The sequence below is a fragment of the Lepisosteus oculatus genome, chromosome 14 (assembly GCF_040954835.1).
Source record: "Lepisosteus oculatus isolate fLepOcu1 chromosome 14, fLepOcu1.hap2, whole genome shotgun sequence".
Taxonomy (NCBI): domain Eukaryota; kingdom Metazoa; phylum Chordata; class Actinopteri; order Semionotiformes; family Lepisosteidae; genus Lepisosteus; species Lepisosteus oculatus.
Window position 1 is genome coordinate 16,646,380 of NC_090709.1, and position 20,592 is coordinate 16,666,971.

Here is a 20,592-nt window from a genome sequence, read left to right on the forward strand (position 1 = left end):
AAGAACTCTGCTATATTGAACAGGAGAGTTTAAATACAGCATAACTGCTAATACTACTACTGCTACCACAACTGCTGCTGCCACTGATACTACCATATTCAGGACACCAGTCACTGGACACTGCCTGACACAGACAGCAAGACAGGACCATATTCAGGACACCAGTCACTGGACACTGCCTGACACAGACAGCAAGACAGAACCACGTTCTAGACACTTCCTGATACAGACAGCAAGAATTACAGGACCATATATACATAATTGATTATCTTGATACTGATTTTCAATTATAATACTTGTCTAGAACTGCAAAGATTTTTTTTTGTTTAATATCTGATCTCTTCCTGCCCCTGTAGCACCTGCGGCCCTGCTGTCTGTATCTGTATCTGTGTTTCCTCTAGTGAGACAGGAGAGCTGCTCCTGTCTCTCCTCTCCTCCGCGCTGCTGGGAGTGTCTTCAGGGAGAGGAAACAGTGATGTGTCTCTGATATATATGGAGAAGACTGAAAGGGCCCTGTGTGATTGGCGTCCCGCCTGTGTGAGAGGTTCCTGCTGTCAGTCTGAAAAGGCAGTGCTGTGTGTGATTGGCGGGGCGGGGGGCTGTGTTGTTACTGGGGGTCCGGGGTGCGGAGCAGCAGCTCAGTTGCCCTGTGGGCTCAGGGGTGAAGACAGGGGTCTCAGCTGCACTCTGTCCTGATGACAATGGAGAGCTGCCTGTCCATCTTCTCTCTCGCTGTCCTGGTGCTGCACAGCTCAGCCAGTAAGTGACCAGTCTTCTCCTGTCCAGACAGACAGACAACAACTGGAATTAAATTAAGTAAAGTTTTGATGTAAATGGAGCAATAAGTGGGTTGAACAATTTTTAAAAGTTAATTTTACATTCAGTTTGTGGGTATTCATAAAAAATATTATAACTGTATTTTATCTTGGTCTGTAAGTAAGGAAATATAATTAGTTGTGTCTAAATATAATTAGTTGCTTTTAATTTTTATTGGATTTTATTAAAATATTCTTAAGATTTCTAAACATTATATAATAATAATGTTATAGATGGATAGAGCAGAAGCTGGCCATTATCACCCTCTATTGATAATTTGTGAAAACATGGAGTGTATAAAATCTTTAAAAAGTTATTTAACTTACTTGTTACTGTAATAATAAACTTTATATATAAGTGATAATTTGAGTGATATGCTGTGACATGTGAAAAAGTCTTCATCTATTCGAAAACAAAAAAAGTGTGAGCAATAAAAAATGTTTCTAGAATAATATCATATTATACAGGATGATTCAGAAATACCCTGGGTTGTTTATTATTTTATTGTGTTCAATTCTGACTCCTCTGTATTGTCTTATTACAGACTGGTGCATTAATAGAGATACACGTGTTTTTAAATAGTGAATTATATTTGTGACTCATATTAAATTATTACAGACTGATGAATTAATAGATATACAGTAAATGTGTTATTACCACCTAAAGTGTTTATGCTAGAGAAATAAGACTGGAGTTTTAATGCTGCCATTATATCTTTGGTGTATTCAGACAGTCCAGGTTTCTATCGTTAGGCTGTGTGATATTCAGTTGCTGTGAAAACAAGTAGTTCCTCTAGGTGTTATAAGAATATGTGTTCCAATATGATAGGAAGTTATGAGTGTGAATTCTTCATTTTAAAGACTTACAATTACATTTTGAAAATGTAAAACATTTTCAGTCATAGGACAATTAGCTCTTGTATTTTTATAGTATTAAAATAAAACTGATATATGTATTACCTGGTTCATAAAGACCAGGTTTGCTTGTTTTCACATTGAAAAGGACAGGCTGATAAAAGTTACATTCTTTATTGCTTTATAAGTTATAAAATGAAAAATATTAACACAATTGTGAAAATTCTTAGTATTGTAGGTGTATTATTATTAACTGGGGTCTCATCAGAAACTGAGGTGTAACATTAATAATTTAACAACTACAAGACATTGTGGCATTACAGCAAGAATTAAAAAATGGTAGTTGTGTTTTGTGTTTATACAGGATTTGTCTATTATTTAACAGCTAAATAACTTATTTTGTGTTTTTAGGTTAGTTATCTAATGACAGGTTTTTTTTTGTAAATTGTGAAGTTTTAATAAGAATGCTTTATTGTTTTTGACTACATTCGAAATCTGAAATTATTATCAAATGCAATTATATAAGTATGAGTTATACAAATTAAATATTTAATTACATGTTATCATACAAATGCAATATTTAAAAAATAATTCGTAATCACAGGACTCAAGTTTAGATTTTTGAGCAGTTGCTCAGGACAACATCATAATAAATGTATCTGTGCCTATATGTTAAACCTGTCTGGTATTTTTGAAAAATGTTGTTCTTTAATATAATTTAATCTGATGATCATGTGTTAAGTTTAGATGTTGGCAGGTAAAGGCTAGAAAATCATTGTCAATAATTCATATACAGACAATGGGAATATACACCTCACACACATTTCAGCACAACATGTGAAGTACCTGTCAGCCTCTGACCACTGTTGTGACCACAGGTCCCAGTAACACAGAAACACTGGTCCCAGGACTTGGAAGCCACAGAGTTAGTACAGTGTCCAGTACAGTGACCACAGTCTCCTGGAACCCAGGACCAGCCATCTGAGGTTCTACAGTTATTACAGCCACTGCCCGCCGTAGTGACTACAGCATGCAGAAGTGCTTTTCTGTTTAATTTAAAACTCAGCTTTATGGATATTCCTTAAAATTATAATTGATTTTATTCTGGTGCTATAAATAAGGAAAAATAATAAACAATTTGCAGTATTAACAAGAATTTCACCTCTACAATTAATCATAATATTAATTCAGCTTATATGTTTTTTAAACTATTTTCTATTAATGCTGTATTAATAGTTTTATATGCAGTTATACACTATTACACACAACACAGACTAAGGATAATGTTTTTTAAGTACTAACATATAATTATTATAACTATTAATATTGTAGATATTTAGCAACCTTATCACAAATGTTGTACAACTTGACAATCCCTTATCTATTACCACAATAATAAAATACAAAATTTTGGTTGTAATTTGGGTCATGTGCTAGGAAATTTTCCCATTTGCAAACAAAATGGAATATAAATGTTTTAACAATAATACAACATCTCAAAATATTTACCAGGGGTTGTTTATTTCATTGTGCTCAATTCTGCCCTCTCTAACAGGTATAATAACAGACTAGTGTATTAACAGAGATCAGTGTGTTTTTAAACACTGTTACTCCCTGATCATTCAAACTCTGAAAGAGCTCAAAGTCCCGCGCCTGGGTTTCAATTATATCTCCTGCTGCAGATTTTCCATCTTTCTGCAGCATTACACTTCACATATTGCAGCACAAGTTGTGAAGCATCCATCTATTAAGAAAATATTTTTATTGATTCTGTTTTGGATTTTATAACTTATTTTCAATGTAGACCATTAAAAAGACTTATCAGTGTTTAAATCAGTGTCTGATACAGACATGTGGTCAGTGTGCACTGCTAAGTACATGTGGGGCCTGAGACCCAGATACACCAGATACACCAAACCTGGTTTCAGTCATTCAGCCTTCTGACACCACAGCCACTGTCCACTGTACTGACCACAGCTTCCAGAAACCCAGAACACCATCATTACAGTCATTGTCCACTATACTGACCACAGCTCCCAGAAACACAGGAACATCGTCATTACAACCACTGTCCACTCTGACCACAGCTTCTAGAAACACAGGAACACAGTAATTACAGCCACTGACCACTGTACTGACCACAGCTTCTAGAAACACAGGAGCACAGTCATTACAGCAACTGACCAATATACTGACCAATATACTGACCACAGCTTCTAGAAACTGAAGGACATGGTCTTTACAGGTCTTTACAGCCATTGTACACTTTACAGCCATTGTCCACTCTACTGACCACAGCTTCCTCAAACACAGGAAGACCATCATTACAGCCAACTGACCACTTCCAGAAACACAGGAGCACAATCATTACAGCCACTGTCCTGACCACATTTTCCAGAAACACAGGAACACCGTAATTACAGCTACTGACCACTGTACTGACCACAACTCCCAGAAACACAGGAACACACTCATTACAGCCACTGACCACTGTACTAACCACAGCTTTTAGAAACACATGAGCACAGTCTTTACAGCCACTGTCCACTGTAGTAACCATAGCAGAACAGCCCTCTGCAGTCACACAGTGATATGGACAGAGAGATATATAACAGGATCTGGACACAGGTGTGTGGAGGGAGAGGTAAGATGGCTGCTGGTGGACTTCCTGTCACTCCACTGTCTCTTGTTCCCCATGGGAGAGACTAGCAATCCAATCAAACAGGTAAAACCAAATAAAAATTCCAGGTGTATTTCTAAAATGTCTTAATATAAAAATATCCTGTAGACATGGTGATAAGTCTTGTTTCTCTCTCTCTGCAGGCAGTGCTGATGTGAGGCTGATGAATGGTGCCAGTCCCTGTGAGGGGACAGTGGAGGTGTATCATGATGGAGAGTGGGGGACAGTAGCTGACTTTGGCTGGGATCTGGATGATGCTGCAGTGGTGTGCAGACAGCTGGGCTGTGGATCTGCTGTATCAGCACCAGGAGGAGCTCACTTCGGACCAGGGTCTGGATCAGTCCTGTTGGGTGGGGTTTCCTGCGCTGAGGGACTGTCGAAACATTGAAGTGAAAGACTGGGGCTTGAGTCATGACTCTGATGCTGGAGTGAGGTGTTCAGGTAAGAGACAGAGACTCTCTCCAGTCTCCAGCTTGAGGACAATGAAAACTCCTCCACTGATCTAGAGTCCATCATCATGATCCATTTAATTAAAACTAAATAAATTAAAATCTAGTATTGATAATATGATGATAATAATAATTAAAAGCAATATACGTTATAAACATATTATATTAAATTTATATATTAATTTAAGTGTGTCTTTTTTCTGTGTTTCCTCTGTGTTTATGTAGCAGGACAACAGGAAGTGTCTTCCTGTAGCTCATCCTCTCTCTCCAGGCACTTCAGTGTTGTTCAGTGTTGTTCAGTTTAAACAGGCAGGCTGTGCTCAGTGAGTCTGTATCTACTTCACTTTGTCTTTACTGTTTTAGCACTGGTGAAGTGACAATCTGCTGTGGTTCCACTGTGCTGTTGGGTGAAATGCCTTTTCATTTTCAGGTGTTTTAATGGTATTTTGGTGTCAGTGTCAGTGGATCTGGTCAGTTTCAGGTGTGTTTAAATGGTATGTTGGTGTCAGTGTCAGTGGATCTGGTCAGTTTCAGGTGTGTTTTAATGGTATGTTGGTGTCAGTGTCAGTGGATCTGGTCAGTTTCAGGTGTGTTTAAATGGTATGTTGGTGTCAGTGTCAGTGGATCTGGTCAGTTTCAGGTGTGTTTAAATGGTATGTTGGTGTCAGTGTCAGTGGATCTGGTCAGTTTCAGGTGTGTTTAAATGGTATGTTGGTGTCAGTGTCAGTGGATCTGGTCAGTTTCAGGTGTCTTTAAATGGTATGTTGGTGTCAGTGTCAGTGGATCTGGTCAGTTTCGGGTGTGTTTTAATGGTATGTCAGTGTCAGTGTCAGTAGATCTGGTAAGTCTCAGGTGTGTTTAAATGGTATGTCGGTCTCAGTGTCAGTGGATCTGGTCAGTCTCAGGTGTGTTTAAATGGTATGTTGGTGTCAGTGTCAGTGGATCTGGTCAGTTTCAGGTGTGTTTTAATGGTATGTTGGTGTCAGTGTCAGTGGATCTGGTCAGTTTCAGGTGTGTTTAAATGGTATGTTGGTGTCAGTGTCAGTGGATCTGGTCAGTTTCAGGTGTGTTTAAATGGTGTGTTGGTGTCGGTGTCAGTGGATCTGGTCAGTCTCAGGTGTGTTTTAATGGTACATTGGTGTCAGTGTCAGTGGATCTGGTCAGTTTCAGGTGTATTTAAATGGTGTGTTGGTGTCAGTGTCAGTGGATCTGGTCAGTTTCAGGTGTGTTTAAATGGTGTGTTGGTGTCGGTGTCAGTGGATCTGGTCAGTCTCAGGTGTGTTTTAATGGTACATTGGTGTCAGTGTCAGTGGATCTGGTCAGTTTCAGGTGTATTTAAATGGTGTGTTGGTGTCAGTGTCAGTGGATCTGGTCAGTCTCAGGTGTGTTTTAATGGTATGTTGGTGTCAGTGTCAGTGGATCTGGTCAGTTTCAGGTGTGTTTAAATGGTATTTTGGTGTCAGTGTCAGTGGATCTGGTCAGTCTCAGGTGTGTTTAAATGGTATGTTGGTGTCAGTGTCAGTGGATCTGGACAGTCTCAGGTGTGTTTTAATGGTATGTTGGTGTCAGTGTCAGTGGATCTGGTCAGTCTCAGGTGTGTTTTAATGGTATGTTGGTGTCAGTGTCAGTGGATCTGGACAGTCTCAGGTGTCTTTTAATGGTCTTGTGGGGCTCAGTGCTGTAGTGGAGTTCAGCTGCACTACCAGCTGTCCAAAAGGCTGATCCTTGGTGGTGGAGTGACTGTCGGTCTGATTCTGATGAGCCCAGAATTTAAGAATCCAAGAAACCAATGCAGCTTTTGATATAAATAGAGAAGAAACAGTTCTGTTGGCTCATTTATGTAAATTAATGATTTCAGGTTTGATATTTCAGACTAGACATCTAACATCTAAACTGCTCTGCCATATTTTGACTTCTTTACGGCACTGGTGGTCATGTATTTTCTTGTGATGCACTGTAGCCTGTTCCGATCCCTGCCTCCCGGCAACGGAGGAGACAGAAGAAGGCGTAACCTTACTCCATCAGTTTACCTATCAGTTTACTTATTCACCACTACACCCCCGTCTTATCCTGTACTTAAACACCTGTCTGTTCCTACCTCCTGGCTCAGTATTGGTTTTCCTTTCGAGCTTCCTAGTTGCGCTACTCCTTCTTCTGCTTTGTGTCTTTCTTGGTTTTCGGATTACGCTTTTTCCCCCTTTGACAGCGGTTTTTCGGATCACGGCTTGGCTTCGGTACTCACTCTCTGTTTTGAATCTCTGGCTTCCCCTGGACTCCCGGATTGCTCTATTGTCTACGGTTTCGGATCACAGTTTGGCTTCGCTAACTTGTTCCCTGTTTGGATCTCTGGCTTCCCCTGGACTCTCGGCTCGTTTCTTCGACTACGGCTTTCTTCGGATCACGGCTAGGCTTTATCAGCTCCTCCAAGTGGGTTCATTCACTGGTTTCGGTTTCTCTTACCGAATCCCTAACATAGCCAGGAGCTGACTGCTAGACCCAGCTGTGCGTACGTGGAGCTGAACTCCATGAGAGTGTGTCATTCTCTGAGATCTGCTTTCATGTGGAGAAGCACAACCCTGGATGTGTCCAGAGCGTCTGTCAGTGCCCAGGTCAGACAGTCCTGCTCCAGCAGTGCCAGACTGTGACAGTCCTGGTCTTGTCCAGAGTGTGTGTCAGTGCCCAGGTCTGACTGTCCTGTTCCAGCAGTGTCAGGCTGTGACAGTCCTGGTCTTGTCCAGACTGTCTGTCAGTGCCCAGGTCAGACAGTCCTGCTCCAGCAGTGCCAGGCTGTGACAGTCCTGGTCTTGTCCAGAGTGTGTGTCAGTGCCCAGGTCAGACAGTCCTGTTTCAGCAGTGCCAGGCAATGGGGAATCTTTTCTTTGAGTATATGACATGCCATTCTGCTTCTGTGAATTTGGTGATATCGATCCGTTTTTTTTCTTCTGTATTTATTAAGTCTACATCCCTGGCTACACTGGGAATCATGAATTGTAAGAAGCAGTTTGAAAATGGATGGATGGATTCGTGATCAGTTTCTATTTTTACTTATTGTACAGTTGAATGTGTTCCACAGGTGGCATCTTCAGCACTGTGGTTATTGCTATGAACATGTGGAACAGCTGGAATTATGGTGATAGTTTGATTTGTAGTATTACACAAACTGATTAATTTAGTGTCTCTGATTTTCATATCTTGTATTTGCCCCAGCGTACAGGTAATGATGCACTGAACACCTTATTTAGAGGCACATGTTAGGGCACAGAGGTGGAGATTGATGATTTAGAGTCTTTGATCTTAACAGAGTTTAACATTCATCTACAATTATTAGATGTACATGTATCTACATTATTTCTGGAGGAAAACAATCAATTTTACATTCAGTAAAAACATTCAGCCCTAAAATATGTTTTGGTTTAACTATCTGACGTTGACCTTTCAGATTTTCTTCTGACTCTCCTCTCTTTCATTTCATTTTTATTTATTTCCTATTATCTACTTTTTTTATCTATATCTATCCTATTATCTATATTCTTATTGAAAGCACTCTGCATTATTGTACAATTGATTGTAATAGTGTATGTATTTCTAAAATTTAATTTTCTATGCCAAATTGTAGGTGTAAATCTGTTTATGAATGGAACATTAAGAAGTCAAGATTTAAATTGAGAATCTATTATATTTATTTTTTCACATGAAGTTGGTTTATTTTCATAGGGTAGTAAGTTTAATTCTCACAGGCACCAGGTGCAGTGACAGTGAGCAATGAGCTGTACTATGAGAGATTACCTGCTGAGACTGACAGCCTGTAGTTCTCTATTGCAGGTTTCCTGAGGCTGGTGAACGGACACAGTCTCTGCTCTGGGAGAGTGGAGGTGAATCTCAAGAACACCTGGACCTCAGTGTGCGACTCTGACTTTGACTGGCAGGATGCAGAGGTTGTCTGTCGGGAGCTGGACTGTGGGGCTCCTTCAGTGATACACAGATGGGCTCATTACGGACAGGGCCAGGGTGCAGTCAGGTCAAAGCAGTTCCAGTGTAGAGGACAAGAGTCCAAACTACTGCACTGCCCCACTGCAGCCAGGCCAGAGCACAGCTGCTCCCAGAGTAGAGCTGTAAGTCTGACTTGTACAGGTAAGATTGTCACAACGTTTTCACTCATGGAAACAATTGTTATAGAGTCATAAATTATACATATTTTGATTGGGTGATCTCTGATGTAGACTGAGTGATCTCCAGGGGAGAGTGGGTGATCTCCTGAGGAGTGTCGAGTGGGGCAGCACGCAATCGGCATGTTCTAGGCAGGGTCCCAAGCACACACCCCACACACCAGACTTAATTTAAAACAGTGATTTATTAGCTGGAACTTACAGTATATGACCTGGACCGGGCACACTAGACATAGCTGCCTGGGCTGTTTTGTGAAACGTATATCTACAGCCTGTCCAATTGCCAAAACTATCCTTCAGCCTTGAGGCTGGGAAAACTTATCAGCCTATGCTGTGTCAAAGCCTGTTTTAATATCAGAAACCTATCCTTCAGCTCTCAGACTGTGTGGGGAAAAAAGTACAGTTAGCAGGTAGTAGGTAGATTTTTCAATTGTAACAAAGCTGCTCACTGATGAAGCTAGGAAAAGTAAGGTAAACAGCCAGTGTGATGGCAAGGACTGTTACAGAAATATCAACGCTATTCTTCAGGCCTAAGACTGGAATTGTAGAGATGAAAAATGTAAGTGAAAACTTTCATCTTGGGGATGATTTATTAATACTTTATTTCAATATGTGCCAGGCTGAGGCAATTATCGGGGAATTTTTCTGTCTTCTCCAAATCCTTCCTGGTTTCATGTGGCCTAGAGCAGGGTGCTAATTGTCTCCTATGAGCTGCACATCGTTATCTTACGTATGGGGAAAACTTTGAAAAATGAGTCCCCAGGGAAAGTAGCACCCTTTGAGGAAACAATCACTTATGGCATCACAATATCTGTTCTTATTATATGCCTGCTATTGGTTTCTCACTCACTATGTGCTGAATCTTATAGTTTTTTTCACTGTATTGGTACTTTAATTTGTTGTATTTCTTGTAGCCTGCTGTGGTGTCATGCTGGTGAAGTTCTCTCCTATCTGCAGGATACACAGGGTTCAGGCTGGCGAACGGCTCTGACTCCTGCTCTGGCCGAGTGGAGTTACAGTGGCTCTTCAAGGACTGGGGGACAGTGTGTGACCTGTACTGGGACCTGAGAGATGCCAGTGTTCTCTGTCAGCAGCTGGACTGTGGGGAGGCTGTAGCAGCACCAGGACAGGCCTGGTTTGGACAGGGCAGTGGACCAGTAAGGGCTGATGTGTTTGAGTGCCGGGGCAATGAGAGCCGTCTCTCACACTGCGCTGTCTCTACATGGGGGAGAGCAGGGTGCTCTCATGGACAGGACGCAGGAGTCATCTGCTCTGGTGAGAATTATGTTTAAAAATCATGTGCTTACACACAGCAGCACACTGTCTTCATGATTTACTGAATACCTGCTCTGTTACACGCTGCCAGTAAAAATATATTCCTTAAAGCATGTGAGCATATTTGAATCATATCATATATAACTCAAATATTAACTAAAGGGGTAATCATTTTCATTGTCATTTTTTTTCAGATGATTAGGTACAACAATTCACTGTGGACATAAATCTGTTTTACATTTATATTGAGATCACTGTCCTAAAAATGAAAGAAAGTATTGGATCTCAGTATCCCGTAATTAACACCTGAACTGTTTAATTAGTTTAATTAATGGAGCCCTATTTAACAGGAGGCTGAAAAAAAAGTGAGTCTCAGAAAGTCAATAATTACAGATGTTATGTACAGTTGAGCCCCACACACAGCTGACCCTGCACTGGTGAAACATCACTCCTGTGGACAGAAATGAGCTCCTTTCTTCTGTTTTACAGACTCAAATATGACCAGAGATTCACCTGGAGCAGGTAAAGAGAGATTGAAGACTGTCTTAATCACATCAGTGCTGTTTTAATTCTAGTTTCATTTCTGGTGCTAAACTGCACCTCTCACACATGGTTCACAGTCTGTTTTCTCTCTCTCTGTTTGTTTCACAGGTTTCCCTTCTTCAGCTGTTCCCTTTTCCAAAACACCAGGTATGAATTAGCCCCTGTTCTGTATCTCCAGGGCTCTCAGTGTGTGTTGATGTCTCTGTTGCTCAGTGGAATCCCAGATCAGTCAGTGAGGCAACAGCTATGTGTGTGCAGTTTTTTCTGTGTGTCACAAACACACTAGGGTCTTTGGGATCTACAGCAAACGCATCTATCTGAATACTGCAATTTGTCACCGGTGGAGCTATTGTCTCTGTGCCCAGCAGTGGGTCAGAAAAGTAACTTATCTGGTATACTGCTTATGAACAATCTGTTACAATAAGTATATATTAAATTAATCAAAAGTCAAGAAACATTGTACTTGAACTGTATCTGCTGTGCCTAGTGGGCCGAGATAATCTTCAACTTGTAACAGCAGGTCATGGTGATCTCTTAGTACTGCACTGACCTCTGACCCCTAACCTCTAATTCTCTGCTCCTAGATCAGCTGTCCCTCAGGCTGGTTGGTGCAGGAGGTGACTGTGCTGGGAGGCTGGAGGTATATCACAATGGTTCCTGGGGGACAGTCTGCGATGACTCCTGGGACCTGGCAGACTCTCAGGTGGTGTGCAGACAGCTCCAGTGTGGGACGGCCCTCAGTGCCCCAGTGCCGGCCTCCTTCAGCCAGGGAACTGGACCCATCTGGCTGGACGAGGTGGGCTGTCTGGGGAACGAGTCGTCTCTGTGGGAGTGTCCCTCAGCAGGGTGGGGACGGCATGACTGTGGACACAAGGAGGATGTGAGAATCCTGTGTTCAGGTAGGGGAGATAATTAAAATTACAATGATTCAGATTCTTTAATCCCACATTGTGGATATGGCTTGCATCTAGAGTGCCTAAATATGTTTGACTTGTGAGAATGTGAGAATCTTGTGTTCAGTAAGTTAACTAAATAAAATAATCCACATACTGGAATTCCACATTGTGGATATGGTTTGCATCTGGAGTGCTTAAATGCATCTTGTTGAGGAAAAGACTGAGCTGGATGCAGAATTAATTTTAAAATAAATATTTATATTTATGATACAGTTGTGAATGCACATATTCACATCCCAGCAAAAATAAATAAAGAGAGAAAGAAACTCAAGAGAAATTCCCCTCCACTAGTGAATGGGGATATATTCATCTCAGTCCTCCAGTAAAATCTAGGGTCCAAACTTTAAACTTCTCACATCAATAAGACCTGTTGTCTGTTTGGGTGTATTTGTCTTGGCCATTATCTTTCATGATTTTCTGCCTCAAATGTTTCATTTTGATTTGTTCCAAGAATGGCTTCTGGTCAGATCCTGATGACCCACACAATGTTAAATGTCACCCTGAGCCACGTTTTCTCCATTCATAACGCTGCACCGCTCATCCTGAGCCAAGAGTTCTACTTTCATGCCTCAGTCTCTTAGTTGTGCTGCTGCTGAATAGCCAAGCTGATCAGAATGATGTTTTGGGTCAGAACCTGATCATGTAATGGGATTTAAAGTTCTGTGTGATGTACTGTCCAGGTTCTGAATGAACAGAACCACACAGTCCTGCCTGTCACCTTCATGTCAACTGTGTTATTGTACAGCTGTCATTGTTTCATTACATGTTCATTTCATTTCATTGCTAGTTGTTTCTTACCAGTTCAGAATGAAACGTTGGGCTGTCTTGTCAGGGTTTGTTTCCTTTAACTTTCCCTGCTGTCTTGACAGATTACACTCTGCTGAGACTGTCTGCAGGCTGTTCAGGACAGGCAGAGGTTTACTACAATGGCACCTGGGGCAGTGTGTGTCAGAACGGCATGACTGACTCCACAGCCGCAGTGATCTGTAAACAGCTGGGCTGTGGAGACAAGGGCACCATCAGAGAGACAAACTCCAGGCTGAGCCCAGATCCCAAATGGCTGGACTTTGTCTCCTGTCGCAAACATGACTCTTCCCTGTGGCAGTGTCCCTCCTCCCCCTGGGGTCAGAATGACTGCACAGACCAAGAAGTGGCTAATATCACCTGCTCAGGTAGAGAGTGAAGAGTAATGCTGCCTTCCTCTTAAACAGCTCTGCAGTGATTGTCTTTATCTCGAGCAGCTCTGTGGATTAGTGTTTTGCCAAGTTCAGAACATAATAAGAGCTTTCAATTGAATTATTATAAATTTATATCCAAACATGTATAAAAATGAAAGCAATGTCATTGTTATTCATTTTATAATAATAATGTTTTTATATGACTATTAATCTTTGAAGGTCCTAGAAAAGAAGCTGACAGAAGCACTCCAGCCCCTCAGGAAGAGCAGCCTCAGCAGCACTGCCCAGGTGAGTTCAGTGTGTAAAACAGTCAGAGACACTGCAGCCCTGAGCTGAGGAACAGTAACCATACAGCTCTCTTCTAGAGCCACTCAATACCTCACTAACCTCTACTACAGTCACTGAGCTGAAGTAACTCTCAGTAACCTCTCTGCTCTCATCTACAGTCACAGATCTAATGACACTGAATAACCTTTCTGTTGACTTTCAGTCCCACTGGCTCTGCGCCTGGTTGGAGGCACTAACTGCTCTGGCCAGGTGGAGTTGCGGTATGAGGGCTCCTGGGGGACAGTCTGTGACGACTCCTGGGACCTGCAGGATGCCCAGGTGGTCTGCAGACAGCTGGGCTGTGGGGATGCAGTGAGTGCAGCAATAGAGGCCTCATTCGGACCAGGAAACGGCGCCATCTGGCTGGACGAGGTGAACTGCACAGGCAGTGAACTTCACCTGTGGGACTGCTGTCACTCTGGACTGAATCAGAGTGACTGTCGACACAAGGAGGATGCGGGGGTTACCTGTACAGGTGAGGATAGTCTTAGAACTGTAGATGAACAAGGTAGCAGATCAATGGAGAAGTTAGACTGATGTCACCCATACTCTATCACTGCTTTATATCTAACTAATCCAACTAAGATCATCAGTCACAAGATTGGGATGTTTTGTAGCCCTGTGTATGTGAACAACACTAAGCTTTAATTCCGAACAAGACACCATTCATCCAGCAATCCTAGATTTGACCTCAAGGAACAAATGTAAAGATTTTCTTTTTAAGACCACTGTGGATATAACCTGCTGTAAAACCAAAGGCAATATATTGACAGCTCTCCTATCTCTTTTACAGGTTTGTCAGAGACAACAGCCAGTCCAACAACAGCTACAGGTGAACATAAATCCTCCTTGTCATTGATAACTCCTGTCTTTCTGTCTCTTCAGATTCCCAGTGTTGCTGTAGTGTCTCCTCTCCTCCCTCATTGTGAAGATCAGTGTTTTCAGTTTCCCGGTGTAGATCTAGTGCTAGTGTCCTCTCTTTCATCACTGATTTACTGACAGTCCTGGTGGTTTAGATTTGGAATTCTTAACTATTCTTCGTTGATCTTGGGTTCACCCTGAAGCCATGATAGCCCCATATGGGAACATGAGGAGAACAGGACATTCCATCTGTCGAAGCATATATGAGCCCAAGAGCACCTCTCCTGATCCCTGTTCATCCATTGTCTCCCCCTCTCTCAGGCAGAACCAGGACAACACCCCAGACACAGCCGCTGGGAGGCCTGTCTGCCTCGCCCCTGGTCCTCCTGCTGCTGGGGGCTCTGCTCTTCGTGGTGCTGGCTCTGTTAGTGGGGCAGCTGATCCAGAACAGGAAGCTGAGGAAAGGTAGGGAGGGAACTCTCCATCCACATAGTGACCTCTAGTGGTCAGTTCTGTCACTCACATGGAACTTATATTTACATAATTACCTTGAGGAATAAACCTGCTTTAAAATCACAATTGCCTGAGGTAAAACCTGTCTAATTTAAAGGTGTGCTGGATGTGAGCAATTTTAATAGGGTAGAGAAATCCATTTGTAGTTTAAGAAAGATTATTTGAAAAAGATTAGCAACAATTACAGGTGGAGATATCAGGAAATTTGCAAATCCAGAATCATAACATTTGTGTGCTCAAATGTCCAAAATAGGTTTAGGAGTGACATTTTTTATCTTGTACTCCTCTCCCTGCATGTTAACCCTGAGTGTCTGTTTCCTCACACAGCCCTATCTAAGGGAGCACTCGCCTCCAATCATGATGCCGTCTACGAGGAAATAGAGTACAAACTTGCCAGAGAGGGAACCTACAGCGCCCCCAGGAGAGGTGAGTGGAGACAGTCTTCAGGTGTGATTAGTCTCCACCCTCTAAGGAAAATCTGAGGACTTACACTTGTAGAAAATCTCACTCAACTGGTTTCTGACAAAAAGGGTATTTTTTAGTTTTAAACCTGTAGGGTTTTTTCTCAACTGGTGTCAAACTAAGTGAAGAAAATCAACACAGCACGATTCTGGATCTGCCTTATAAACACAAACTCACACACTGGCTTCTCTTCCAGTAGAGGACAGTGAGGCTGCTGTCTGACTGCAGGTAATACTGATCTGTCCTCCTGTTCACAGGGAGATTCCTCTCTGATGAGCTGCCCTCTGGATATGATGATGTGGAGGACAGTGAGGGAGACCCAGTACCAGGTGAGGGGAGGTTGAGTCAGGGGGCTCAGTGTGGGAGTGAGGAGGTCTTCAGTTCAGTACTCACTCTCACCTCAAACCACGCTAACATTTAGAGAACTTATGTAGAAAATCCTGAATTATATAAATATAACCACACGTGTTTGATACTTTATAAAGTCTGTTTTTCAGTGTTGCCTCACACTAGCATTATCTCAGCAAATCATAGATGCTGAGCAAAACTAGACCTGGTCAATACTGGGGTGGTAAACAGGGTGCTGCTCCCATTGGTTTTGATAGAAAAGGAGACTGCGGAACAGCATGCTGCCTTTCAGATCAGATAAATCAGCGACCCTAGAGTTTTGGCTTAACTATACACCATAAAACATTTAAAATCACACTTTCCAATTACTTTGCAGCTCTATGGTCAAAGTAAGTCTGAGTCCTGAAGTGTAAATTCTCTGTCTCTCTGTGTGGTTCAGGAGACTCGATAACTCCTCTGAAAGAAGAGATCCCAGAGTACTATGATGATGCTGTAACTGTACCTCAGAGTCCAGATGCCTTGTCAGGTGGGTTATTTCAGTCCAATCACATGGGGAAACTCTGCACCAATCCCACAGAGTCTGAATCTCTCTACTCTTTCTTGGATCTCAGCCTCTGAATACGGAGTCTGTACTACTCTGCACCAGTTACATGAATCTGACTCTCTCCCTGTGATCTCAGCCCTGCACACTCACTCTGGGTCACTGCTGCCAGTGTCCGGCTCCTCTTCAGTATCTCATAGGGTTCACATCACCACCCTCACTGTCCAAATACAGCCAAACTTTCTCTGCCTTGTTTTCCTTCAACATCTTATTTGAAAATCTAGGAATTGTTTTACATTTATTACAGTTGTGAATAGGACTGGAAATCAGGTTCCCCCTGATCTCCTGTACTTAGAGCCTGGAGTTTTAGATCCTGTGTGATGTTCAGTTAATCAGTGTGTTCTGATGAGCTCCAGCAGTCCTGCGCTCTAGATAACTCAGTGTGCTGATGTGTGACAGTGAAGCTGTGCTCTGTGTGCTTTAGGAAAGCTGATGTCCTCTGTGAAAGAAGAGGCCCCTGAGTACTATGATGATGCCATCACTGTGCCCCAGAGTCCAGACACTGTGTCAGGTGAGTTATTATAAAAAAGACTAAGGAGTACCCCCAGTACCAGCCCACAGTAGCCTTTGTCATTAGAAATTAGTCTCAACCTAATTTCATATCTGCAAATAAACACTACCTGGAAGAGAAAAGGTCTCTGACAGGTCAGTCTGTGTCAGAATGACAGAGCCATTACTGACCTGCTCTTCTGTTCACAGGGAGACTCCTCTCTGATGAGACAACCTCTGGGTACAGTGATGTGTTCAGCAGTGAGGAAGACCCCACTTCAGGTAAAAGGGGCTACAGCCAGGGGGCTCAGTGTGGGTTAGGTAGTTCAGGGATGGGAAAGATAACCTCAAGTAATCCATCTCTGTTGCACTGTCATCCAAGACAGGGGGGAATCAGGCATTTTGAAGTAGCGGTAGCTTCACTCTATCATGTCCTACAAGGATCAATAACAGCCAATAAAGACTGAGTGACCTGAATTGTACAAAGTTAGATCACAAAGATCACAGTGTCACTGAAACCCACCTACTGACACACCTAGCCAATCAGATTTAAATTGATTTAAATTGATCAGCAGCTGATTAATGATGAGTGAATGAGGTCTGGGCAGAACAAAGCTTTAGATTCCCGAAGACCAGGAATTCTGTTCTCTGACTGCAGAGAGAATTACTAGGCTCAGAAATTACTAGGTCTTCCTCACTGTGGTTTTAGAGCATTGATACTTCATAAGTATAAGTGAATTCTACACTGAATCATCAATTCTTCCAAAAAGATACAATTTAATTTAAAAAACCTATTAAACGCTTTTTGAGTACAATATTGTTACATCTATTCTGTATACTATAACTGTTAGTCCACTAATAGCCATTGATATCAAAGCAGAGTACTTCTCAGATACAGTATGTTCTATTATGCTTATTGTTTGTTATGCAAATTATGATTATATCAATAAATTGTATTTTGTATGGTTAGAATACATGAGTGAGACTATAGATAATTATGTTTGATTAGTTTCTAAAAGTCTACAAGTACTCTCAAAATATACTGCTATAATTTCTTATTGTTACAGAAAATTAAAATCCCCATTCACTACACTATTGTGACTATGTAAGTGTTTTAAAAAATCTAGGTACACCTGGGTAATGTCATCAATTCCAATTCCAATTACAGTACATGGCTAGTGGCTGCAAAGCAAGGCGATGTTTGCTGAGATGCTGAGGTGTGAGATTCAGAGATCAAAGCAACCATAAAGTTCTGGGTAAATGATTGTCAATCAACTGTCCAGGAATGATAGAAGGCGAGAGCTACTTCTTGCTTCTACTACTTGTCCAGATCAACTGGAAAGACCAGACTGGAGTTTAGTCTTTGACCCTCATAAAGAGAGCTTGCCTTTCTGTTGTTTTTAGAAACTTTTATTTCTTATTTAGAGAATCCCTTAGTTAAAGAGTGCCTCTCCTGGCTAGTGGGAGCATCTTTAGAACAGGGAGATAGGCTCCCATTCATTTTGTAACAATTGGGTTCACAAAGAGAGATTTAACTGAAGTTGTAATATCTTAGGTTTAGAAGGTTTGGTTTCTCTTTCTTTCATAAAGGTGTTCTGTAAAAGCTGAATACTTGGTAGCAGTTTGAGGATTTTCTGGGTGGTTAGGATGTAGGTGTCTAAAACACCTTGTTAGCAAATTTGTAATTGTGTGCTGTATATTTATGTTGTGTGTAATTTCGTGTGTGTAGTGTTGTTAATAACAAATATTTAATTAACAAATCTCTTATGTGCCTTTAACTATACCAAATGCTTGGGTATATTCTTGGCAAAATCTTTAAAAGTAGGGGGTTATGATTAATTTATTTTTTTAATTTATCTACTCAGTCATTTTTGTTATTCACAATTTTCATAATCCTAATATGTAACAATATTATTTCAATAACTGGCTCATTTGACAAATCATGAGTCTGTCTCTCTGTCAGGTGTCCTCCAGCCTGGCCCTGGAGTGGACAGGGTCCTGCCCACACTGCCCTCTGAAGAAGGAGCCCCTGCCCCTGCTAGGACTGACTACGATGATGTTGGGGACGAGTCTCAGGGAGAGGATGGGCGCTGTGAGACTGACAGAGCTGTCTGGGAGAACCTCCTCCAGCAGGTCTAGACACAGAAGAGCTTCACCAACAGAGTCACACAGTCTTACAACAGTTCTGAGCACTGAGACTGTCTGTGACCTGAGTCCACTTCACTCCACTGCTTCCACACTGACACTGTCTGTCACCTGAGAGCTCTGACAAGTGAGTCACTGTCCTCATTGACTTTGTCTACAGGACCTGCAGTTTGTGTTTTAAAACAGGGAGACCTTAAAGTTCCCTATTCCATTCAGTCTTTTTTTCTTGTACAATATGATATGTTTCTGAAATAAAACTATTAATTGATATAGAATTCTGAATGTAAGATTTCTGATGTGCAGAAATGTATAGACATTTTCTTAACGTTTCCTTTTTAAAAATAAACTTTTTAAAACCATTTTGTCATTCATTTGTAATTTCTTAATTTTGTACAATTAAAGACTTTTAATTAAATATATAAGGAACCTTTGGCCACTCACAATGATAAAATCAACCCCAGAAGGAGAGAATGCCTAAATGTTTGTGATCAATTCATAAGTATGATTTAATCCACACAAGGAACAAAAGGCACTGTCGACAGAACCAGATACAACACAACCAAAGAGACAACCTGGCTGTTATTTACATTCCCTTCAAATCAAAAGGTTAAGATAGATAGATACTTTATTGATCCAATGAGAAGAAATTGCATCTATCTAAGACTCCTTGTCCTGCCTTCAGGAGCTGCTCAATTTAAAACGCAGCATCCCACAGCACTAGAGACACCCCAATATTCACTTTATACTGCACCTCAAACCATAGGTATTTTATAGCACCCAGATTGACCAGTACAGAGCACTAGATACAGTAAAACATCTTCATATTTGAAAGAAATGTGAGTGTTTTGCACATTTCAAGCTACAACAAGTAAACATTTGAGTACCTAAGTCAATATCACCTGGAATGATCAATAATGACCAACATCGGCAACTTCCAAGAAAATCATTTTCACTCATTGAATTTGATCTTCATACTCACCTTGCATTCTCAGCTATAATACTTCAAAATTACACTGCAGATTTGGTGGAAAACTTCACAAATCTGTACAATTGTATTTTAATATCTTGGTATATGTACCTTCATTTTAATATACATGTAAGCATAAATGCTGTTCAGTATATTGTACTTTTGTTGTACTTTTTAAAACATTTTACCTGAAGATGCAAGGACTGTTATATCTTGTGAAACATGCAAGACATCTGTAAAAGAAGGTGACATTTTAATAAAATTGGTGATTAAAAGAAAACCACAACTTGTATGATATTATCCCTCGATATGGAAGATCAATTGAAGGATTTGAAGAAACTATCAAAGAAACAACAGCGATACCAGATGATTTGGGTTTTGAACCAATGATTACACCTCAATAATCAATTCGTCCTCAAAAAAAGAAGAGACAGGCATGTTTTGAGCCTCATAATGATCCTCTTCTGGATCCACAAGAAACGTGTTTTGGATGTACTTATAACTTTCATCGAAAAGAGATCTCATCAGTTGCATGCAATTGAAACTTTTGACTTTTTGGATGGTATTGAAAATATTTGTTTTAAATAAAATAAACAATTTTCCAACGAAGATCTCACGAAGGATTGCCAGGATCTATTCTTAGCGTTTGGTAGTGATAACACTGCTGATATTGATGGAGTAGAAACGTACGAGTGGAGTAGAAACGTACGATGCGTTGACAGGATTTCTGAAGCGAGAAGTCCTAGAATGCCGCCTATAAATGAGCTAGGATTCATACCAAGAAATACTTTTTGTTTTCCACCCAGAAGGCTGCTATTGCATTACACATCTTGTGAACATTACCAGTTTTGGTAGCTTCTAGGCGCGATTTTCCAAAACCGAAACTAATAAAATTATTTAAGATGCACAATGTCCAAAAATTGTAAATCGAGACTTGTATTACTACAGAAGAAAATATTTAA

At 41.1% G+C, this 20,592-nt stretch overlaps 1 protein-coding gene and 1 pseudogene across 1 annotated transcript; one reads left to right on the forward strand and one right to left on the reverse strand.

Annotated features, from left to right (window-relative positions):
• The window catches only part of LOC138242774 (zinc finger and SCAN domain-containing protein 2-like), a 587,776-nt pseudogene that overhangs the window by 287,122 nt on the left and 280,062 nt on the right, over positions 1-20,592 (reverse strand).
• Positions 702-18,657, forward strand: LOC138243336 (antigen WC1.1-like). Its single transcript, XM_069198898.1, is given in 12 exon segments — positions 702-759; positions 8,622-8,807; positions 9,923-10,122; positions 11,352-11,682; positions 12,609-12,918; positions 13,364-13,719; positions 14,427-14,570; positions 14,946-15,044; positions 15,338-15,409; positions 15,868-15,954; positions 16,454-16,540; positions 18,482-18,657. Coding segments are annotated over 12 exon segments (2,106 nt in total).